The 25,717-nt window shown below is 39.0% G+C and overlaps 1 protein-coding gene across 2 annotated transcripts in view; it reads left to right on the top strand.

The window, feature by feature from the left end:
- The window catches only part of DHRSX (dehydrogenase/reductase X-linked), a 142,733-nt gene that overhangs the window by 81,443 nt on the left and 35,573 nt on the right, over positions 1-25,717 (top strand). The window contains exons 1-3 of one of the 2 annotated variants that reach the window (XM_072994410.2): positions 2,938-9,545; positions 14,703-14,804; positions 22,475-22,682. In XM_072994410.2, coding sequence (XP_072850511.2) covers positions 9,365-9,545; positions 14,703-14,804; positions 22,475-22,682 — 491 coding nt within the window. In that variant the 5' untranslated portion in view covers positions 2,938-9,364. Of the gene's footprint in view, positions 1-2,937; positions 9,546-14,702; positions 14,805-22,474; positions 22,683-25,717 lie in introns of those variants that run through there. The other variant, XM_072994409.2, reaches the window with a different exon arrangement.

Genomic DNA, 25,717 nt, shown 5'->3' with positions numbered 1-25,717 from the left:
AAAATTACCTTCGGAGGTCTCAAAGGGCTTTCTCCCCCGACATCGGAGGAAGCCCTTTGAGAGCTCCAAAGGCAAAAAGAAAGGGAGAAAGGGTGGGAAATTCAAATTTCCCACCCTTTCTCCCTGCCTTTTTGCCTTCAGAGCTCTCAAAGGGCTTTCCGCCCGACATTGGAGGAAGCCATTTGAGACCTCCAAAGGCAGCAAGGAAGGGAGAAAGGGTGGGAAATTCGAATTTCCAGCCCTTTCTCCCTGCCTTTTTGCCTTTGGAGCTCTCAAAGGGCTTCCTACAATCTCGGAGGGGAAAGCCCTTTGAGACCTCCCAAGATCATTGTTTGAAATGCTGGAACGGACTAATTCCGTTCCCATGCATTTCAGTGGAAAATGGTACTTCGACTTACAAACTTTTCGACGTACGAATGCCATTCCAAAACAGATTAAGTTCGTAAGTCGAGGTACTACTGTAATATGCTTATAGGATCTCATACAGTAGGAAAATCCATTGGTTGTCTTAATAGGTTATGTGCATAAGGTTAGTAGGCACCAAGTTTCTCATCTAAATGAACTCATTGTAAAATATGCATGCTCAGAAAATTTTACAGCTTGGTAATTTATTTAATTAGTCCAGTGAATGTGGCATCCATAAAATGTGTTCATTCATTTGTTAATCTGCATACATATTAGACTTTTAAAATATGTGATAGCCCTTCATATCTGATTATTATAATGTAGTATTATTAGAGCTGGAGGTTGCATACTTCTCTTTCAGACATAATTATACATATGTACATATACATGTAACTTCTGTCTCTGACACTTACACGCACACACACACGCGCACACACACACACACACATTATCCTGCAAGGTAGACTAGATTAACTTTCTCTGCAGTTTAGGGCTGATGAAGGTTGCAGAGGAATCAGCTTTTTATCTTTGTTATTTTATGGGGGGATTGTTAAGCTTAATTGAAAATATTGAGGAATTAATAAAAATTTAGACTGTGCCTACAAGCAGCTGGCTTGTTTGTTTTCTGAGGTGATAATTGGTTAGACCCGTCTTATTGCTTGCATGCTCTTTGTATATTCCTTCCTGGCTTGAGAATTTGTAATACTTATTTCCTGGTATCCAGTAATAAGTACATATATCTTACAGATCCAAATAATTTTGCCATGCTATTAGCAAAGGAAGAAGAATGTTGAAACTTATTTGTCTGCGTATAAAAAGAGCCATTGAAGGAAGTATCAATTCAGCAGTGTGTGAAAGTATGCAAACACACACAATCAAATTGGACTGAAGACCATAATGTACAACAGAGTGAAATGTAGGATGTTCTTAGGGACATAAGGTTGTAAGAGGTTTTTTATGGCTTTCCTCCAAGGTTCCCTCCAAGGTGCGCAACTGCGCGGGTGGCTCCGCCCTCCTCTGCACAGCCTTCCTCCTCCGCGTGCCCACAGCAATCGTTTCTGGCCCCATTCGTTCTGGTTGCAATGGAACTCTGCACTGCAGGTGGAGCCACACTGGGAAGGCAAGCGGAATCGCGCTCAGCAGGGCTGAAAATTAGAGGGAACATTGCTTTCCTCTGTTTGTTCTAAATACCAAGCACTGAGAAATAAGCTGCTTCTGTGTCTGACTTAGGAGCACATGCATCACGTCTGCCTTAGTTCCATGGCTCATTTGTGAATTTAATGTGGGCAATAATTATAAATAGGCATAGATTTTGTTAGCATTTGGATCAAGCCTTTCTCAGTGCTTCGCATATGCAGCTTTGTTAGATAACACTAGGAATTGTGATGATATGACAAATAGAGAAGACAGTGCAAAAAGTGATGGGTTGGGTTTGGGGCATGTTTCTTAGGAAAATGTGACCTCTAACAGAACTGTTTCGTTTAGGAAAATTAAGTAATGGATGGGACTGTTACAGATTTTTCCGTTGCTAAACTAAATGCAATATATTTTAAAGCCCACAATCAGGCAATATTTGTTGTAGACTTTTGAATTCCTATAACTGCGCCGTAGAAGTACACTACAGGGATTTGCAAAGCAGAATAGCTTCACATTCCCCAGATGTCCATCCATCCACCCATTTTTCTCATCAGCTGGTATTTACAGTCTCAGTAACTGAGACATTTGTAAGAGGAACAATATAAAACATTTTCTTTACTTGCAGTTGTGAATAGATCAAACAGCAAACTGACAAACATAACTGCTTTGAGCAAGTCTTCAATAGACTGTAGAGAAGGGAAAGAGCACTGAGCAGAGAGGCAGAGCTCTCTTTGAATTCAGAGACAAGTAAAGAAGGTTAGTGCTGAACGGATTGACAGTCACCCCAGCCCAGATAGGTCCCTCCGAGCCAACCCTGCTATAAAGGCAACGTGTGAGGTTGAAAAAAACTCCCAACAATATTTTGTTTAGTACCCAACAATGTGTACAAAATTACTGCCAGCCTTTCAACATCTCCTGATCATGTATCGGGAACTGTGGGGTGGGGGGGAGGGAGAGAAGGAAGGGAAAAGAAAAACTAACTGGATGTCAAAGTCATGAGATCTAAATTATCCATCTGAAGATGGAATGGAGAAGTCTTAGATTATGCTGTTTATATACTGCTCTCTAGTGCTTAAAGCTCTCTCTGGGCTGTTTGCAGTTTAATTATTCAGGACACACATTCCCCCCCCCCCATGCAAGCTTTACCTGCCCCGGAAGGCTGAGTCAACCTTGAGCCAGCTACCTGAGCCTGAGATCAAACTCACGTCATGAGCAGAGTCTTCACTTAATCACTACGACACTAGGTTTCTTTGTGCATTGCGTTTCAATCTCTAGGGGACTGGCCATGCTGAGTGGGTGGGAAACATCTTAAGTTTCAACTTACTTTGTTTTATGACCAGTTATTAGTTTTATTATCATTCCTCCCCCACAAGTTAAGCGCAATGTAATAGATTTAGTATACAATAGCTGTTGCTAGATCAAAATGTACCTCTGTCTGCTGCTGCTCTTGCTAGATGTTTGGCTTTTATGTGCAGTGTCCCAATATCAGTTATTAATCCTTTCCCCCATTTTTATTGTAAGCCATTGGTGCTGAAAATTGGGATGGAAATGTGCCTTAAATAAATGAAATAAATAACATAGCTATTTTGTTAGCAAAGTATTTTTCCACTATCGCTTGGTAAGGATTTTCTGTACAGCTTTTAAATAGCTGTTTGATGCAAAGGGTAAAGGTGGGGGCCAGAGCTTTTTCCGCTAAGGAAAGGAGACTGCAGTTGCTTCCAAAATGGAAGGGGAAAAAAACCTTGTGATCACTTACCATCTTCTTCACGACTCAGAGAACAGCTTAACAGGGTATGGCTGTCAGGAGGTTTGCAGTCATTCTGGTTCATATCACTCTGGAAAGGTTGCTTTGAAATAGAAGCAAAGTCTTGCTTGCTCTTAAAAGTCAACTTTGAACGTGCATACATAGGGTAGATATTTTGTGAGGCACAATGCTTGTGTAGCTTTATTTCAAGAAAGTTGAGGTGACTTATAAGCATATGCTGTTGGTTAGTCATTTAAGCCGTTCCTTGAGAAAACAAATTCTGTCCTGATGTTTTCAGCTGTGACCCGTTTAAAGCTACTACTCAGAACAGATTTGTCTGTGTACAGTTTCTCAGACAGAATACGTCATTGATGAAGAACTCCTATGTGTAGGAAGTAGATGCAGTGGGTGGCTTCTTTATTACTTTTCAGTTTGTCATTGGTGTTACCTTATTTCTGTAATTATCTCATTCCTGGCGATATTCCACTGAGTGAAGAAAAACTGGAGAGGAACAAGGAAGTGGTTCATTCGTATGTTGTTTGAGATGCCTGAGCTTTCCAAAGGTAGAAATCTTTCGGGTACAGTGGTGCCTCGCTTAACGAGGATAATAGGTTCCAGCAAAATCGCTGTATAACAAAATCCTCGTTAAGCAAAATAAAAAAGCCCATTGAAACACATTGAAAACCCTTCAATGCGTTCCAATGGGCTGAAAACTCACTGTCCAGTGAAGATCCTCCATAGGGGCGGCCATTTTCAGTGCCTGTAAAGCGAGGAATCTGTCCTAGAAAACAATGTGGGGCCATTTTGTACACCCGGCGGTCATTTTGAAACCCAACGGTCAGCTGTTTTTAGATCATCGTAATGCGAAAATCGGTTCCCAAGGGGACTTTTCCATTTAAAGCATCGTTTTGCGATCGCTTTTGTGATCGCAAAAATCTAATCATCAAGTGATTTCCTCGTTAAGCGAGGCAATCGTTAAGCGAGGCACCACTGTACCAATATCTGTTGCTTTAACTTTTTGCTTCTGAAACTCATCTCCATTACATATTTAGGCATACATACACATAGAGATCCTTTAGTTGTATGCTTTGAAATGTAGTTGGTGAATGTGGCGTGCGCGTGTGGAAAGGAAACTGCAGCTAAACAATACATTCATGTTGTTGGATTTTCTGCAACTCCATGTTGAATATATATTTGATGGAAAACCCAGATGTATTGCTGTAGAATGAATACAACTGTTCTCTTTTCTCCATAGGTTTATGATAAGTCCTCAGTATTGTTTCATGTCTATGTATTTCTTTCTCCCTGGATAGCGTATCTTCCAGTTATCTCAGTAATTCTGGTATCCCTGCAGGGGTCTTAATATCATAGTTATGACATGTACAATCCTTATTTGTCTTCTCAGAAGTAAGTGATGCTGATCTTAGTGAGGCTTAATCCCCAGAACATCACTGTATTCTAAATAGATTATGCATATTTTGTTTTAAGCAAAGAATTCAAACAGGTTGGTTTAAGAATGTTTTCTTATTGTGGACTGGAAAAAAGTGGTACAGTCATGGCCAAAAATATTGGCACCTTTGCAGTTCTGTCAGAAAATGCAACCCTTCTCTCAGAAAACTATTGCAGTTGCAAATGTTTTGGTACTCACATGTTCATATCTTTGGTTTGCATTGGAACAACACGCACACACACACACACACACACACACACACACACACACACACACACACACACACACACACACACACACACACACACACACACACACACACACACACACACACACACACACACACACACACAAAGTCAAATCTGATACAGTCGCATACAGAAACCCAAAAATGCACTGGCCAAAATTATTGGCACCCTTAACTTAATATTTGGTTGCACCCCCTTTGGAAAAAATAACTGAAATCAATTGCTTCCTGTAACCATGAATGAGTTTCTTACACCTCTCTACTGGAATTTTGGACTACTTTTCTTTTGCAAACTGCTCCAAGGCCTTTAGATTTGAAAGATGCCTTCTCCCAACTGCTGTTTTGAGATCTCTCCACAGGTGTTCTGTGACATTCAGATCTGGATACTGGCCATTTCAGAACTCTCCAGCGCTTTGTTTGTAACCATTTCTGAGTGTTTTTTGAAGTGTGTTTTCGGGTCATTGTCCTTCTGGAAGACCCATGACCTCTGGTGGAGATGCAGCTTTCTGACATTGGCCACTATGTTGCACACCAAAATTCTTTGGTAATCATCAGATTTCATGATACCGTTCACACAGTCAAGGCATCCAGTGTCAGAAGCAGCAATGCAACCCCAAAACGTCTTTGAACCTCCACCATGTTTGACTGTAGGGACTGTGTTCTTCTTCTTCTTCTTCTTCTTTTTTTTTTTTTGAATGCCTCGTTTCTTTTTCTGTAAACAATGGCATGATGTCCTTGACAAAAAAGCTCTATTTTGTCTCATCTGTCCACACTACGTTCTCCCAGAAGGATTGTGGTTTTGTCGCATCATTTTTGGCATACTCCAGTCTTGCTTTTTTATGCCTTTGTGTCAGCAGTGGTGTCCTCCTGGGTCTCCTCCCTTAGTGTCCCTTTTCATTCAGATGGCGACGGATAGTGCGAGCTGACACTGTTGTACCCTGTATCTGCAGATCGGCTTGAATTTTTTTTGGAAGTTAATCTGGGTTCTGTATCCACCATTCAAACAACCCTTCATTGTAATTTTTTGGTAATTTTGCTCTTCCATCCAAGTCCGGGGAGGTTAGCTATAGTGCCATAGGCTGTAAGCCTCTTGATGATATTGCGCACAGTGGACACAGGAACATTTAAGATCTCTGGAGGTTGACTTTTAGTCTTGAGATTGTCAATATCTTTCCACATTTTTTTCTCTCAAATCTACAGACAAGTCTTTATATTTCATTCTTTTCTCCATGCTCAGTGTCACACACAACACAAAGGTTGAGTCAACTTTTCTCCATCTTAACTGGTTGCAAGTGTGATTACTATATTGCCCACACCTCTTACCTGCGACAGGCGTGTCTAAATACGAATTAAAGAAGCATCATATGCTCCTTACAATTTAGACAGGGTGCCAATAATTTTGGCCAGTGCATTTTTGGGTTTCTGTGTGGGATTGTATCAGATTTGATTTTCCTTCTTTGTTTTTTTTTGTGTGTGTGTTGTTCCAATGCAAACCAAAAAAAATGAATGTGTGAGTACCAAAACATTTGCAACTGCAATAATTTTCTGAGAGAAGGGTTGCATTTTCTGACAGAATTGCAAGGGTGCTGATATTTTTGCCATGACTGTATATAAGCAGTGAAGAAATGTTTTGTTCCCCAGCCTTCTGATGTTAGTTTATTGAACTCAGATGCCTGTTGGCAGGGTTGATTCTTCCACTCTATTATTTACCCTAGCACTACTCTGTATGTGTCAGCCACAGCTTTGTGTAGCAGAAGCAAATGTCTGAGAGCTGAGATTTCAGATGTTGTTCTCCGCTGCCTCTAGTTATTTTGCTTTTCTGATTTTGTGCCTTGAAGCAGACAAGTTACTGAGCACTATGGTCAAATTCTTTTTTTCAGAATTGTAAATGTTACGTGTTATTTAAGGTGAACTTACACAATCAGTGACTTTCATTAATTAATGAAAAAAATAAACAAAACCTCTGTCCTGAAATATTGTATATGTTTAGAGCCTGAAATGGATGAAAAATATATAGCCATGCCTAAACAGCAGTTTAGCGAACAAAATTTGTTTAAGGAAAAGCTAGAAAGTAGATATTCTTTTCTTTACAGTGGTGGTGGTTATTGTGAAATGAACTTTTACTCTCACTCTCTTTAAAATACTGTCTGGTTATAATGGGTAAAAGGCCAGTGCTACAAGAAATAAATGCCTATGTTCCATACAAATAGCAGGCAGTAGTTACTAGTCATGATCGTATATTTTACCTGTAGTATCACAAACACTATGTTCCAGTAACAGTGGCTGGGGCACATAAGTTCAAGGATGTACATACACACATGTCCTGTTTGTGGAACCTCCCAACAAGCACTGAGGTAACTGCCTTTTCTGTCAGGATGTGAAGTTAGTGCTCAGCCTGTCCTGAACTATGAGGCCTTCCATCCTGGCTTTTCTCCAGGCGTCTGTAAATGTGGCTCTAGCAGATGGTATTTCTAGAATGAAAAATTCTGGGGTTTCAATTCCAAAAAACCCAGGCAGTATATGTGTATCCCCATCTTTGTTATAATCTTGGAGTAACCTTTTCTGCTCCACATGGTACAAATTAAATATCATAGTAAATTTGTTGCAGACGCTGTAGTAGGGAAATTTTCAGAATCTAAAGTGCAACTGCAGTTGTTCATACTCTGCATTTAAGCACTCTGGAAATGCTTAAATCTCTAAGATACGAATAAATATTTTTTTTAAAAAAAAGAAGAGCTGATCATCATTTTCATCTATAAGATGCATATAGTATAAAATATTTTTGTTCCATGAAGGGGCTGAACCTTAAAGCATGTGTGAAGTAAGTAAGTGATTTGTCCGTGTTACCCAAGTGTATATGAGATCATTGGGAACAGCACTTCATTGTTACCAGCCAAAATGACCTTGCTGTTAATATGTTCTAGGTCAGTGGTTTCTACCTTTGGTTTCCCAGATGTTCTTGGACTACAATTCCCAGAAATTCTGGCCGGCACAGCTAATATGTAGTGAAGGCTTCTGGGAGTTTTACTCCAAGTACATCTGGAGACCCAAGGTAGGGAGTGTGATTCTAGGTCATCTTGTGGAATTGGACAGGCTCTAGTCACAACTAGAGTAGGCCTATTGAATAAGTAAGGATTTGGTGAACAAACTCTTCCATAAGTTCCACTGATTCACTGGGCCTACTCTACAAGCAGCTTACCGCTGGATTTCAGCCAGTGTCATCTCTTTGGGAATGCTAGATTCTCATCATAACTTGTTTAGTAGCTGTGAAATAGATTTTATTTTTGTAATGCTCTTGCCTTACTTATAGTTCAGCAGCTTTAATAATGAATAAATTCCTAGACACTCGCTTTTCTTCAAAAAGACAAATTATGCTTTTCACTTAAGATTTCTCACTTCATTTATATTTCATTGCTAATAACTGTCCCACCCCTTCAAACATGTTTGCATTTGATGGAAATATAGAGATGATTTGGAATACTGTATTACTCTTCTGTTTTGTTTGCAAAAGTTTTGAATATTAGCTGCCAGAAATAAACTAGTTGGGACGCAATGAGCTTTTTTCCCCTTAAATTTCCAGTGAGGGTAGCTGTGTTAAGCCTGTTGCAGCGCAAGCAACAGTTTTGTGAGACTTGAAAAGGTGAGAAAGTTTTATTTTGTGGACTATGGTCTACTAATGCTTGTTATGTAGGCAAAGATATTCAAACATTCCTACCAAAACCCATTATTACATAAATAAACAAATATTCATAGCAGATCTTGAAAGTTGATGTGGTGAGCCGTTTTCTCACTCGGGTAGCCATCTCTTATTTTCCAGGGTCCCTCTGTTTCTGTGTATTCCCTGCATCACAACTACTGCAAGGCTCCTCATAAAATAAAGGATGAGTATTAGAGGAAATTGTGTTGTTTATCTCAGATTTTGATAGCAGTGTGATAGGAATCCACAGGTCCCAAACCAGATAAACGTAGGCAGGTGTTAACATAACAAAAGAGCACTTTATTTACACAGCTGGAGCATGGTAATAAGCTATACTGTGTTGGCTGTCAGTAGTGCTTTATGTGACTGTTATTTTAAACTTTTCTTGAACTTTTTGACAGCTCCCTTAAACCACAGTCAAATTTCCTCTCTTCTTTCCCTACAGGAACATTTATACTTCCTTAGAAATTGTTCCCTCACTCAAAACACATTTAAACTAAGCTCTCACTCTGCCTTTTTACTCTTCAGCACCACCACCAGCACCACTGTTCCAAAGTTGCAGCTGACTGAGACAAAAAGTCAGAGAGACAGCGGACACTGAAGCTGTCCATCGCAGGTGGCTTTTAAGAGGAATGAATATAATGAAATGGTAAAGCTGTCCATTAAGTGACCAGTGGTAGAACAATGGATTCCCTTGCCTCTGGCAAGGCACCTGGGAAGGATAACATCCCTGTTGAAGTGCTGAAGTGCTGTAAAGAGATCATCATCACTGAGCTGTATGAAATCTTCTGTCTTTGCTGGAGGGAAGGTGGAGTACCACTGGACATGAAGGATGCAAACCTCGTCACATTGTACAAGAACAAAGGTGACAGGGGCAACTGCAATAACTACTGTGGCATCTCTCTTCTTAGCATTGTAGGGAAGCTGCTTGCCCGTGTTGTGCTGAAGAGGCTCCAGGTGCTTGCAGACAGAGTCTATGCAGAATCACAGTGTGGATTTCTAGCTAATAGATCCACCACTGACATGGTATTCTCCCTCAGACAGTTGCAGGGGAAATGCATGGAACAACAACAGCCACTCTTTGTGGCCTTCATAGATCCTACAAAGGCCTTTGATTCGGATAGCAGGGGGGCCTTTTAAAAATACTTCCCAAGACTGGATGTCTACCTCGACTCCTTAACACATTCAGGTCCTTTCATGAGGAAATGAAGGGCACTATAGTTTTTGATGACTCAACATCAGATCCCTTTGACATCTAAAATAGAGTGAAACAGGGCTGTGTCCTCACACCAACCCTGTTTGGGATCTTTTTTGCTGTCATGCTGAAGCAGGCCTTTGGAACTGCAACAGAAGGTGTCTATCTCCAGACTAGATCAGATGGAAAGCTCTTCAATCTCTCTAAATTGAGTTCCAAGACCAAAGTCCAGCTGAAATACATGCGGGACTTCCTCTTCGCCAATGATGCAGCTGTTGTTGCCCATTCTGCTGAATAGCTCCAACAACTTATGAATCACTTTAGTAAGGGCTGCCAAGATTTTGGATTAACAATCAGCCTGAAGAAAACATAAGTCATGGGCCAGGCCGTGGACTCACCTCCTTCTATTACCATCTCTACACAAGAATTGGAAGTTGTTCATGAATTTGTGTACCGTGGCTCAAAAATCTCCGACACTCTCTCCCTAGATGTCGAGGTGGATAAACTCATTGGCAAAGCAGATACCATGTTCTTTAGTTTCACAAAGATAGTATGGCTCAATAAGAAGCTGACAACATATACCAAGATCCAGGTCTATAGAGTCTGTGTCCTCAGTACACTCCTGTACTGCAGTGAGTCCTGGATGCTTTGTGCACAGCAGGAGAGGAAGCTGAACACCTTCCATATGCATTGTCTCCGATGCATTTTTGGTATCGCCTGGCAGGACAAAGTTCCAAATAGAGTAGTCCTAGAATGAGCTGGATTTTTTAGCATGTATACATTGCTGAAACAGCAGCACCTACATTGGCTTGGGCATGTTAGAATGGCTGATGGTCAGATTCCAAAAGATCTCCTGTATGGAGAATTTGTGCAGGGAAATTGTTCCAGAGGGAGACCACAGCTGTGATACAAGGATATCTGCAAGCGAGATCTGAAGCCCTTAGGAATAGACCTCAACAGATGGGAAATGTTGACATCTGAGCATTCAGTCTGGAGGCAGGGAGTACAGCATGGCCTCTCCCAATTTGAAGAGACAGACGTTCAGCAGGCCGGGGCAAAGAGGCAGTCCCGAAAGCAGCAAAATCAGGGAGCTGGACAGGGGACAGCTTGCATTTGTCTTCAGTGTGGAAGGGATTGTCACTCTCGAATTGGCCTTCTCAGCCACACTAGACGCTGTTCCAAGACTTCTGTTCAGAGCACATTACTGTAGTCTCTTGAGACTGAAGGATGCCTACGTGGTAGAACAATGTTCTGGGTTCCAGGACTTCGTCATTCTCTGCTCAATTAATGGATTGCTTCAACATGTAGCTACACTCTGCTTTTCTTTAAAGCCACTTTCCCAGCCCTACTTAGCTTCATCCCTAAGTAGAACTCATAGCACACCCTCAAGAACAAGAGAGACATAGAGAGATCCTCTATTATTTTATTATACTCCAAAGAGCCAATGCTAATTGAGATGGTGGAAAAATGCCTTCTATCCCATTCCTCTTTCCAGATAAAGAAATTATAGTGCTATTGTCCACAATAGGTTACAATAATGGGGAGAAAGTCTCTTCCTCTCTCTCTCTCTCTCTCTCTCTCTCTCTCTCTCTCTCTCTCTCTCTCTGTGTGTGTGTGTGTGTGTGTGTGTGTGTGTGTGTGTGTGTGTGTGTGTGTGTGTGTGTGTGTGTAAACAGTGGCACAGTGTTGGGACCTTTGCATTGTTTAGTTTTGGTGCCTTGTACCAAACACATTCCAAGACATTGCCTCCAGGAGATAACTTTGTAGCTCCAGTTTAGAATGGAGAAAGAAGGGAGATGGTCTTGGCATGCGATGCCATCAAAAAGTTCTTCTATTAATCAAAATGTTTACAAACCTCCTTCTGCTTCAAGCCTGCTAGTCTTGTCTTCAGCGTACCACAGATCACATGCAAACGATAACATATCAAGATTCCTTGCAGTGCATTGACTTGTCTATAGTTATCAATTCCACTGTTGGCAGTGGCAGAGGAAATGCTCTGAGATACCATTCTCTGGGCAAGTTCTGGCAGTGTTTCTCAGAAACTCCTCACATTCTACTCCCTTCTGTGGAATGAACTGAGACACATACACACACATACATATTTTCCCGTAGAATATAGAGGTGTGGGTGTATATAATACACACATACAGCCCCCTATATCTTCCCATAAGTTAGCTGCAAAACTCCATGCAATGATGGGATGAAAATATTTGTGTGAGTGTGTACATTCTTTCCTTTCCATCAGTACCTGACGAAGATGTACGTAATTGCATTGCTTTGTACAGACATTGTTACCTAGGTAGAATGACAAGAGCATATCAGCACAGAGAAAAGAAAGACAGGCACATTTGTTGGATGGTGTGTTTATGTCTACAGAAGAGTGCTACTGTGAGGAATTGAATTTGGAAAGAATAGAGGATAATTTGTTAGCATGTATTGATAGAGCTTCCATTTTTAGTTTCAAGATTTTATGTTCTTTGACAGATTTAGAACCACATAGTAGTACAAAGAACTGACGCGATAACAAAATGCTCTTATCCAAAACTATAAGCAAAATTGTAATTCTTAAGTACTGTATATTGAAGAATTGAATATATTGAAGTGGCTAAATGGGTTTTGTATATTGTAGTTATGTGTTATTAGCATAAATAGTGACTTTGTGAGTTCTCTTATATGCTTTCTTTGACCAGAAGTATCATTCATTCGAAAGTCTTGTAGCATCTGTTCTTGTCCTATTGATGGCAGAACAGAGAGTAGAGAAACATTTGTTACATCTGTAAACACTAAATGAGGCGTGTTCCCAATCCAGCAATCAAGCAACCTGAACCCTACTCAAACTAAGCCTCACTGAATACCGTTGTTATAATCCAGCCACAGTTACTTGTGTCTCAAGCCTTCCTGATTTCAAGGGATTTAAAGTATAACAGAATTACACTTGAAAATATACAGCAATTAATAAGTGTGTTTAGGATTCTAATATCAAATCTATCATAGACTTGTTCTAGCTTCTCTTTTACCTCCAGCGCTACTATCGCTTAGGCTAGCTAGAATTTATCTGTGCTTGTTCATTTGTTGTATTTGTGTTTTGCTGCCTTCATTGCATTAGTTTATGTTTTTATCCAAGCAGAACCCATGTGAGGTAGTTTACTTGGTTTGCCTCAGTCCACAAAATGTGACACTATAAAGTCTGAATTTTATGACAACAGTATGTTTCAGGTACCAGAGACTGTAAAGCATGAAAAAAAGCATATTGCTTTGCCCTTAGCAAGGGGTCCGGAGCTGAAGCATGTTGAGCTGCAGATCAACACACAGGTGTTGTGTCTGCATCTACAGAAACAACAGGTTGTCTATCTCTTCAAAACGAAACAGATAAATACAAACTATTTCTAAATATTTTTACTTCCACAGTTTTCATGATTGTTAAGTTAGTATTTGTACTCATTTTTGTGGAGGTGTCTTAAGAAAATCTGACAGATAATATTTCTCAAGTCCTCCCACCATGTTATGAATAAAGAAATGATAAAAATAAAAAACTTGCTCTTTTCAGGCCACTTTCAAAGGTGCTTCTCCCTCAGGATCCTTAATGCATTTCATTTTACCTCAACGTTTGTTCTTTCTGTCTGGAACTGTTGCCTTTGAACCACTCTTATTTATGTATGATTTCTATTTGTGGAATATTAAACTCAGAGTTAGGAATTTTTTTCCATGTATCACTACATTTCTTTTCCTGAAAGATGGGACAATGAGACTACATGTAGGAGTGGGATATTATAAGTTCTAGAATTGTGAACTAGCCAGATATAATTTCTGCTTTTAAAAAAATTAGCAAAATACATCGGAACACTAACACAAACAGACCCGTATATTTTTTGTTGTTAATTGTACTGTAATTATGCCCAGTCAAAAGTCAATTTTGACTTACAGTGACCCCTGCAGGAATTTCTTAGGTATAAAGTACTCAAGAGGTGTTTTTCCACAGGAAGGTGCTCCAGGGCTGTGCAGCTTGCCCAAGGCTGCACAGGTTGGCTGTTCTCCCAGAAAGCATAGTGGGGAATTGAACTCAAGACCCCTGAGTCTGCAGAAGGGTATTCTTATTCACTGAACTACAAGGTACCATTAAAATAGGACCATGCAGCTTCTTCCCAAACCTGTAAATACAAAAAGTGAGGCACAGAGGTTTAAACAGGGCAAATCATTTACCAGCTATAACCGTTTCTTGTGCGACATTCTTAGAGCCAGTATAGAATGGCTATATGAAAGATATAAGTAGTTTCAGATACCCACTCAGTAGTTAATATTTTTGAAGTTGTAGCTGTGCAAGCATTTCAACAAGAAACACCAAACAAAAAAAGAAAGAAAAAATGGCACCATAAAGACTAACTAACAGCTATATTTTAATGTAAGCTTTCATAGAACATGCCCACTTCGTCAGATGTAAGCGTTGGACATTCATGCACCGTTTTACTGTAGTTCCCAACATTGGGTAACCCAGGTGTAGTAATGATTTGTGACTCCTGTTTGGTCTTCAGTTCCTTTGAAGCCTGGTCCTGTAAACAACAGTGTTAATGTTGGATCAGTTGTAGTCTCTCAGCCTGGCCTAACATAGAGGCTTGTTGTAAACATAAAGGGGAAAGAAAGAAAGGCACATGTGCTGTCCTGGGCTTGTTGGAAAAATGTCAAAGTATAACTGTAACAAATAAATAATAGTAAGCTATGTAGAAATATTGCTGCCATAGGTATAATCTAAGGATGAGGTTGTAAGTTATTGAATCCAATAATCTTACCATTCATTTGATTAAGTTTTCTTTTCTCTCTCTTTCTCTACAGTGGAGTTTTTATACTGTGATTTGGCTTCCATGAAGTCTGTACACCAGTTTGTTCAAGCGTTTAAAGAGAAGAATTGTCCACTCCATGTCCTGATCAATAATGGTGAGTGTTTTTTTAAAGCATGCTTTCCATGCAAATGTTTGCCTAGTAAGATCCCTGAGATTGTTTTATATTTTACCGTGTTCTTTGAATTAGCAAATATTCATCTGTTTTCTCTAATACTGATTTGTAGCATAGATGTGTAGTTGCAGTGTTACTGAATCTGGGAATTTGGTTCACTGATTACTTGTGTCAGAGGGGGAAAATGATGTGCAGTAGTAGCAAAAGAAAGGTAAGTGTATTTTTGGCAATTACTAGGAAAGACCTGGCCAATAATATATCCAGTACTCAAATGTATCTGATGTTCTGTGGTTACCTGTTTGGAGTACAGTGGTGCCCCGCAAGATGATGTTAAATCGTTCCATTGAAATCACTGTCTTGTGAAAACATCATCTTGCGAAAAGCGTTTCCCCATTGGAATGCATTGAAATCCATTTAATGTGTTCCAATGGGGAAAAATCGTCATTTTGCGAAGAACGCCCATAGGAAAGCCATTTTGCGAAGTGCTGATCAGCTGTTAAAATCACTGTCTTGTGAAGCATCGGTCCCGAAAACACCCGCTTTGTGAAGCCGCCGATTAGCTGTTAAAATCATCGTCTTGCGAAGCATCGGTTCCCCCCCCCAAAAAAAAGCATCTTGCAAAGCACGGACTGAAACATTGTCCAGCAAAAATTGCCCATAGGAAACACTGTTTTGTGAAGCACAATGGCGATCGCAAAAACTCATCATCAAGCGGATTTGTCGTTTTGCGAGGTCATCATCTAGCACGGCACCGCTGTATTAGATGCAGTTTGACATCAGGATCCTACACTGGAGTCTGCTGGCGGACTCTAATGAACTCGACCTGGGGATGGTGGAATGTCACTTCACAGAAAGCTCTTTCAAATGAGTCTATAATCCCACACTATCCAATCATACTTGTCATAACATGATTTTCTATTACGGTATATACCCACTATAAGTTAACACAGCACCATTTATTGCATTGGCACAAGCAGCAGCATCTCTCACCACCTCTTTGCCTAATGTACAGGCAACAAACACTGCATGTAGGTGCATCCAGTTACACTTTCTAACAGGCAGTGGACCACAGTTCTGTGCACCTGAGACTCCTCTGACAAAGGAGTCATGATTCATTGACTTGACTACAGATGGAGAAGCTTGATCATGCAGATATGCTCCCTGGCAGTGATCTACTCAAATTCTACTTTCTTATCAGTGTCACACTGATTTTCTGCTATTGTTGATACATTTCTGTTAAGTCATTGTATGGACACTTGCTTAGCACAGATAATATTCTGATAGCAAAATATTGCTAGCCAGGTGTGCAGTTCATGTCCTGCACATTTGGGCTTTGCTTTTACTTCAGTGCAGTATCAATATTATTGCATTGCAATATGCAATTCCAGGGTTCACTGGTTACCTTTTTAGAGTGAATATGTGACAAAACACATAGCAGTTTGTTAATTTATTCTAGACTGTAAAAACTAATGGGGGTGGTGGCTCTGTGTGAATGTCAGGAGAAAATGTATTTTCTTTTTCTGTCTTGTAACAAGCAAAGTGCCTCTCCTTACATAACCTACTCTGGCTACCTAATAGCCGACATTGCTGTCATGAAGGTACTGAAGGAGAAAACTGTAGTTTATGAGAGAAATGATATGAGAAATATATTCAGACTGTAAGCCTAAGTATGCATTCATGTATAAAAACTTACAATTGGCTCTTTTTGTTTACCAGTACCTATATACCAAAAAAACCCCTCTTTTCAGATAAATAGGACAAACTTACGTATATTAAAAGGGATAAACAACAATATAGTTACTGTAGTTGCCATTTGGCCTGCTGTTGGAAGTATGGAAAAGCAAAATATTTTGTTCTAATAGTCACTGCTTGGAAATCCTTGTGATAGTATAGCATACAGATCAGAATAAATAAATATTGTTGTGCTGAGAGCTGCGAAGGCATTACTTGGGATTCTCAGCATCCTGAACTGCTAGATTTTCAGGGGAATTGATTCCATGTTCCACTTTACTTTTTCTGGTTTCATATAGGTATATATTGTAGTGAAACTAGTTTGAGGACAGGCCCCAGTTATTTTGCATTATCTATGTTTAAATGGTGGCCTTTCTTCTGCTACCGGTACACTATTTGCTTTTTTTAAAAAAAACTTGTTAGTCTGTAAAATCATATGTGACAATAGCTCAACATTTTGAATTTTCATGCTGTTTCCTTGCTGATAAAATGGCCTTGGCTGCATTTTATATGTTCCCCATCCCCAGTCTGTACTAAGAATAGAAAGATGTTTGTGCAGTGTTTTGCCCTATTTGGGGATCCCAGTCTTTTTGACTTATCAAAGCAACACTGTTTCTTTTGCTGGTAGGTGTTTCTAAAAACAAGGACCTGTGTTACATTGTTAATTTGAACTTCGTACCAGCTTGTAAGTAGACCTTAGGCAGGTCTTCACATAGGCAGGATCATGTTCATGTTTTATGGTTTACCAGGATACATATGATTTATATAAGCAGTAGATTTGGCCTTCTGGGAGAAGAGCTAGCCTATGTTGTTTATCACCAGTGAAGTTGTGTTGTTCAGTATTCATGACTTTTCTTTGTGTTCAACTACAATCTTGCTTTGGCACTTTCTTCCTTTCATCAGAAGTCATTTCAGGTCACTGCTGTTTTCTTCCAGTCTGATGCTTGTGCCTGTAGAAAACCATTATGTCTTTCCATATTATACCCTAATAGTAACTTCATTTCCACCATAACAGATTATGCATCAGAACAATGAAGTGCTAAGGCACACACATTTCTTTCAGAACAATCCGTAGCTTCTCATGATCCATACAATCCAAGTCTTTGCTTTAGTCTGTAAAGCATAGACTGATCTTCTGAAATTCTTTGGTGCACTTCAGTAGCCAGTGGATATATCCAATATGATATCAAGTGCCTCTTCCTTTTTGGAATCCAGCTTGAACATTAGACATTTCTTACTCCTTACTACAGTAGGTTAAAACTTTTGTTGTGACATTTTGAGTACCACTTTTTTTGCATGGAAAATTAGATCTGTGGTCCTATAGTTACTGCAATCCTTGACATCCTCTTTTCTTGAGAGTTGGAATGTATACTGAACATTGCCAGCGAGAGGAGCATTGTTTTATTTTTCTGTATTTTTTGATGTGTTCTTTTTTACAATTTTGACAGATTCAGTCCCTCTGGCTTGAAGTCGTGGATGAAGTACTAGGACTCTAGGGAATAGGGATGGAATCCCTACTTGGCTATGGAAACTCACTGGGGGACTGTTAAAACCACTCCTTAAATATCTCATTTACCTTGAAAGTCCTATGAGGATCACTATTAGTTGGCTCCGACTCGTCGGCACAGAACAAACACACATAGCTTTCACTTTACTTTCTAGAACTGCAGGTGCCTCATTATAGGATTCTTCTTCAAAGGAACTTATACTTTTGTCTCTTCTGCATAGATCTTCAGTGTACTGTTTCCACGTTCTCTTGATTTTTCTCCTGCTCAGATAGTGTGATTCCCTTTGGATATTCAGCATACCTAATCTAGGCATAAATTTCCTTATGATTTTTTGGATCTTTTGGAAGACATCTCTTGTTTTTCCTCGTTATTCTCTTCTATTTTTTTAACACTGTCCATTATAATAATCTTTACCTCTGTGTGACAGTCATTTTATTCATAATTCTGACCCTATTTTTGTCACCTTTTACTTTTGCTTTCTGCCTGTCTTTAGCAATTTTAAGTGTTTCTTCCATCATTTGTCTAGGTTTTTATTTTCTCTTTACTACAGGAATTGTCGTTTTGCATTCTTACATAGTAATATCTCTAGTATCAATTCACAGTGTTTCTGTTTCACAGTCAACTGAATTTAGTAATGCAAATCTGTTTTTTTTATGTGGACATTACATTCATCAAAGATGTTTAAATTATATTTTGGTACTAGGATTCTTTTAATGCTCTTCTTCAGCTTTATTCTAATCTTTGATATTATCAGTTAATGATCCTAGTTTTGTTTTGGCAGAGAGGATAAAGCTTCTCCATCTCCTGTTTCCAGTTACATTGTCTATTTGATTTCTGCGTTGGCCATCTTGTGATGTCCACATGTACAATCATCTGTCTGGTTGGTTGAAGCATGTATTTCCAATAAACAGATTGACTTCCTAGAACTCTACAAGTTGTTCTGCTTCATTTCTGTCCCCATAGACCAAATTTTGGTTTCTGATTTGTTTCCCATTTTTGCCCTCCAGTCATCTATGATTATAAACATAGAGGCAGAATTGGATTATCCTATCAGCAATTTCTGGGTATATCCCTCCAGAAAGGAATGGAGCCACTTTTTTATCACTTGTGAGCAAAACCATAGGGTGATTTGAATGAGCTCTTAATATGATACTGTTTGCTCTAACAAATATTAGTTTTGTTATGTGCTATTAAGCCAAAACCACCTTATAGAGTCCTTAAATAGGGTTTTCAAGGTAAGTGAGATGTTTAAGGAGTGGTATTACCAGGTCCACAATCCCAGTGAGTTTCCATGGCTGAAGATATATATATAACTCGGAATTAATACAAGTATATAATTCAGACATCTTACTCTTCCAAAACCCAATGTATAATTATATAAATTATATAAATTGCATAAGAATCCTGATATCAGGCAGTTCCACTTGTGTATACACTAATATCAGATGAAGAACTGCTAAACAAAATATGAATCAACACATGGTATTCAAATTATTCATAAATACTCTTCCTACTGCCTTATTCTCTCTGTTGATGTCTATTTAATCAAAGGCTTTTGAAACCAAGCTCGCTAACATAAATTAGTAAATTGCATATAAATGACAGCCTTATCAAAACAGAGGTTGTTTTTTTTTAAGTGACACTAGCATTCTGCATGCTGCCAATCTTTGTTGCAAACTTACTGTCATCTGCTTTCAGATACCAGGATGCATTAATTTGCTTTCATACACCTGGGAACCTTAAGAATCTCATGGCAAATGATAATGAAATATATTTGAAGACCAGTTTGTCTGCAAGAGGCTTTCCTAACAAAAGATTAGCAAATAAAGTTTCAGAGTGGCTCTTGTTGACATGACAATACGGCTTCTTAGTTACTGTCAGTAGAGAAATGGAACACCTTTTATTGGTCAGGTTCACTCCTTAAGGGCCCTTGAGTAAAGCTGATGAAATGCCTGGACTGTAGAAAATCAATACGATACAACTTTTAGTGCCCAGTGAATGTTGTGTAGTTAATAATTTTAAAAGCAGAGCATGTTATTCTTTCGAGACTTTTCCTTTTGTCTGAAACATGTTGGTTGTATTATTTCCTTCTAGACGTTTTAAAATGCCACTAGAAACAAATACATTGGCAGGGAATATTTTGTAAGATTATGCATCACTTCAGAGACTGTTGGAGGTGACCAAGAACATGTTCAGTAATGTAGCAATTTTTAGGAGGAAAATATATTACTTATTTGTTATTCAGCAATTGAAGGAACAAAGAAAAATAGCAACTTCATTTCAAAAAAAAAAAAAAAAAAAAGGGATGTGTGAGAGAAGAATTTACATGATAGAGATTATCTGATTTTTTTTTCCTCCAAGTTTTTCCAGATTAAGTTTTGGGCCAATTCCTATGTCAAAAACACAGCGAGATGCCCATTTTATGCTTAAAAAAAGAGAACTGGATAGTTAACAAGCCGCTAAGCAACCACATTGCTGCTCATTCAGCCGTAATGGGCATCTCTTTTTCCTGAGGCTTGTAGGGGTATAAAAGAGAACAATCAGAGATCTTTCAGCCATTTTATTTCTGCCTGACAGAAAACAAGAGTAATACATGTTGCTCTCAGGAAACGCCTTCCCAATTTTCATCTGATTCTGGAAATGGAGTTTGGCTGGATTTAATTTCCATTTTTCTATGAAAGGGAACATAGTTCTCAGAACCTGCAGTAAGATATTACCGAGTAGAAATGTATGCCATTCCTAATTATTTCAGAGAGGTTAGATGTTCTGGTAGATTGTCAAGGTTGCTATCGTTTTATCTTCCTGAAACATCATGGCCACTGTCTTGTGTGCAGCTGTTCCTCAAAATAACACTTCTTAACTGGTTTGGAGCAGTTGGAAGTAAATAGAGTAGTTAAAAGAATTCTCAACATGATGCATTGTCAGCCAATATGGGAAAACAGTCGATCAAGACTGTATAATTTACTACTATGTCAGTTTTGAAAATTAAAGTTTTAAAAAATGTGGACTCTTGTTACCATATTGTAGTACATTATCCCAACTGGTCACTCATCTCTTTAACTGGATCCCTTTTCCTTATGCTTTTCCTTGCATAGTATCTCATCCCATTTTGCTATTTTCCTTTCCATCTCCTAATATTTCTTTCTTCTGTCCTCCTTTTTCCATTTGAATCAGTGAAACGCAGAGGAGCTGACTCACCAAATCCCTGTTGATTCAATGGGCCTACTCTGTGCAATTTACTACACTATGCAACAGGATGTTGGTCATATATTTATACCCTTTTCTTCAGCCCTAACATAGTCACTTCTGTTGTACAGCTGTATGTTCTAATACTGTTCTTATTAGCTTCTGGATGACAGACTCAAATCTTTCTCCCTCTGTATGTTACATATTCACCAGAGCTTACAAGCCATATGGTACAAGTAACAGTGTTACCTAAACACGTTGTTTTGTGATGAATGACAGTGTAACAGTGCACACCCCCTGTGTGCAATATAACAGCTGGTAACATTTTAGTTTTGTTCATTAATATTTAGGTGATTTTCTTATGAAAATAGAATGATAAATTAATAAAAGTGGAGTAAGTAATAAAATGAGATACTAAGTTTGGCAGCAGGTATTACTGTTAATGAATTACATTTTAATGAGGTTAATGAGTTACATAACCGGTTACTTTTAAGATGTAATTTTAGTTTCCAAGTTCTGATATAGGTAAGCAGAAAGAGGGGGGGGGTTAGTCTTGGTTCTGTATTAGAAAGACCTATGTGTAGTGAGATTGTTAGGAATCTGAAGCTTTTAAACAGAGTGATATTGGAAATGTGTAGAAAGGGCCATTCAGAACAGAAATGTAATATGCCATCATCTATTCTGGCTCTTAAAAGGCCTTTTAATAGAATTGTAAGCCAGAGTAGTCTTGGAGAGTATCGCTTGAATTGTATTTTTATGTCAATGAGAAAATAACCCATTTCATTACATTGAGCTATGTGTGTTTGAGGGGGGACAAAGCAAAGTTTAAGAATCAGCTTGCTTATGAAAATAGTAAATACCATTTTATAGCAATTAATCTGAATAGAATTTCATTGGAAAATTATAATTGAAATATTAGTCTTTTGAAACAAACAGTGTTTATTTGCAAAATTCAATTTAAAAAAAATCTAAGAATGAAAAGTTATATTATGTCAGTGTGCTGTCTGGATAGCTCAATGACTTGGATATCTCACTGGAGAGCCAGAGGTCAAGAGTCTGATTCCCTGCTCTGCCTCCTCAAAGAGCCAGCCTATGTAGCCATGAGCAAGCTGCATAGCCTCAGAGTGCCCACAGATGAATGGACTGACAGACCACTTCTTGGTACTCGATGCATCTGTATCCCATAGACTTCACTGTCCTTTTCCTTTTCTCTTCTTAATTCTTCAGCTGCAGTGATGTTGGTACCAGAAAGGAAAACAGATGATGGGTTTGAAGAGCACTTTGCTGTTAATTACCTGGGGCACTTCTTGTTGACTAACCTTCTCTTAGAAGCACTGAAGCAATCGGGAACCCATGACCACAATGCACGAATTATCACCCTTTCATCAGCCACTCATTTTGTAGGTGAATTACATCTCAATGATCTGCAAAGCAGGTAAACAGAAAAAGTACTGTCTCGTCCAACGTTGATGCCACCTCTCTCTTTTTCAGGAATGGAGCCAAGTTTGTGAGATTCTTGTTGCCAATGGAATATGTTCCATACCTAGAGCCCGGGGGGGGGGGTTGGGTGGTTCCACCTCTCCTGCAGTCTCCTTGAGTAACCTCAAAATCTCCTACAGAGGGTTGATAGATTCTCCAAAGCAGAATTATGGGGTTTGGGGTGCAAGGGAAAGAGAAGAGGGATTATCTCATTGTGTGACTACCAGTCTGTTTACACAACGTTAGATTTCTTCCCCCTTTGTCTATTGCACCCCACCTTTATCCCAAGGAGCTCTGACAAAAATGACATCAGGGGATTTTGAGAAGCTTCACCATATTATGACTTAGATATAAATGTCTAAATGTGGTCTCTGCTTCATAAGGTTCATTCCCACAACTGAATTTTCCCTATAATGCAACCCTGTCCTAGCACAAAATAAATAACATTTTGAGTAGATTAATATTTAGTCGATTAATAAAATTTTAAAAATGTGCCGCTTGAAAAAAATGTTCATGCTTAATCAGGAAGCAATTGTTTATTTTACTTATTATTGAATCATTAAATTTTTATTCCACGTCTTGGACAGATTTTGCCTTCCACAAGTGCTCATATCATTAAAAGACAAAGAGGCCCGCCCACTAGATTGAAAGGACAAGATACACAAAGTTATATGTTATACCAGTCATATACAGTAAATGCAGTTAGAGATAGGCTGACCTTCTGTAATGGGCTGGTTAATTGCAGAATAAATGGAAGGCTCTTGGTCCTTTAGTCAGTGAATGAGGCTAATATTCTTTTCTCCTACTTTTCTGGTCTCAGAGCAAGAGGTGGGTGAAACAAGTTATTCTTTTTGGTGGAAAGGAAATGCAATCACTTCAGTGTTGCTAATTTGGCCAATTTGCAGGACAAGATTGATCATCCTCTTGGCTTAATGTTATTCCTGGGAGGCTACACGTGCAACCTCTCAGAGATCTTAAGATTCCTGATGGCTAATGGCTCTGGTGTTCTGTCCTTTTGCTCTCCACATCAGTGCTTGTTTGTTTCCTTACACTTATTTTTTAATGTAAAAATATTAATATTTATTTAGCCATTCAGTATTTAATATTTTAAATATTAATAGCTTAAATACCATCAGAAATAAAAAGGCTTGTGTCCTAAGCACAAATAGCAGCTGCCATGCTAAAAGGGTGTGTATTAGAGGTGGGAAAATACCATGCTGATTCTCTTTTGCAAACAGATATTACATGTGAGTTGCATGCAACATGTGTCAGAATTTTCTGTTTAATCACTGATTTGTATTTTCACATTTCACTGGAACAGATTTCACACAGTGATACAGTCTAAGCAAACCTGCAAAGCTATTATGGGAAGTCTAATTTAATATAATTATTGTCCTGGATTTGCATACAGTGAATTGTAGCCAAAAGCAATACTACGTACAATGAACCGAGCCAAAAGCAATCAATTGGGTGTCCCTTATCACTAGATGTAGTATGAAAAATACTACTTTTAAAGATACAACAGAACTACAGCTAGGAACATTCTTCCCGACAAACTAAAATGCCCAGTTTTTCCATGGATTGTGTTATCTCGGCTGGGATACAAAAAGGGATTTTGTGGATACCTGAAGGATTTGGACATTCTTAATCTGTATTTTTAAAAAGTTGGACATATTGTGCCACAGGTCAATTTATAGTGTGGAGATTGCTTTCAGGAAATACAAATACAGAGTCCACTTGAATGTGTGGAACTTACATAGTGCTTTTGCACACAACTGCTGTGTGTATGTAAGCCACAATAATATGATGTGTGTGTAAGGGGGAGTGAGAGAGAGAGAGAGAGAGGTCGATAGGTTAATAGTTACTGAAACAGAGATAGGGGTTGATAGAGAGGTTGATAGCTACTGATGAAGGATATATAGGTTTCATTTAAGAATGCCATTCAGAGGTGTGTGGCGGTAGTCACTGCTTCCCTATCCGTATTTCATTCTTTGCTGCATATTTTTGGATCACATATACATAATTCTAATTATTTCAAGCCTTCAGAAAGGAATTATAAACGGTGTGTCTTAAGATGTATGGCTTTCGAGAAATTTAATTTTCAGGATGTCAAGAAACATGGCTTTGAATCTTGCTATGAATCTTTTCTCCCCATATGCACATCTTTGGCCCCTTGCTACCGAAAGGTGAAATAGCTGTCTTTTTTCATTGTTTAACAGCTTTGGCTTAGCAAATATTCTAACTGAGCCTTGTGGCGCAGTGGTTAAACCACTGTAATGCAGCTAAAACTGTGCTCACAACCCGGGGTTCAATCCCAGGTAGCCGGCTCAAGGTTGACTCAGCCTTCTATCCTTCTGAGGTCGGTAAAATGAGTACCTAGCTTGCTGGGGGGGGGGGGAATGTTTAACCTGCATAATTAACTTGTAAACCGCCCAGAGAGTGCTTGAAGCACTATGGGGCAGTATATAAGCAGCATGCTTTGCTTTAATGGTAATTCAACAAAATGCTACTAGTGTGTAGCATTCTGACAGCCCTTTTCTCATTTTGCTTCTCTGAAACTGTACACACACGAGAGGGAATATTGAGGTTATAATAATAACAAATTCATTTCAGTTCCTTTATTCCCTATGATAAAGGACAATCAGTTGATTCAAGAAGAACACTTGAATTTGCATTCACAATTTCCATATAGTTGCAATACTATGCCTCTCTTTGTGGAGAAGACAAAAGAGAGGACCTCCTTCAGATCCAGATTTTAACTACTTTAAAGTAGGGAGGCAGTTGGACCTAACAGGAGGACCTTTTTCTTCGTGAATGCTTATACGAACACTATGTTGAAAGAACAGTTCTTTGCTTACATAAGTCCTATAAAATATAAAGCACTGCATCAGCGCTGACCCATGGCAGCTCAAGAAAAGGAAAGGCATAGCAGGAGTAGCCATGACTATACCCTATATTGATCCAAGCCCCCACTGTTTCTCTGTTCTGTCT

This window comes from Pogona vitticeps, chromosome 3, assembly GCF_051106095.1.
Source record: "Pogona vitticeps strain Pit_001003342236 chromosome 3, PviZW2.1, whole genome shotgun sequence".
Lineage (NCBI taxonomy): Eukaryota > Metazoa > Chordata > Lepidosauria > Squamata > Agamidae > Pogona > Pogona vitticeps.
The sequence above is the reverse complement of the archived record's forward strand: the minus strand, read 5'-3'. Positions and strand labels throughout refer to the sequence as shown.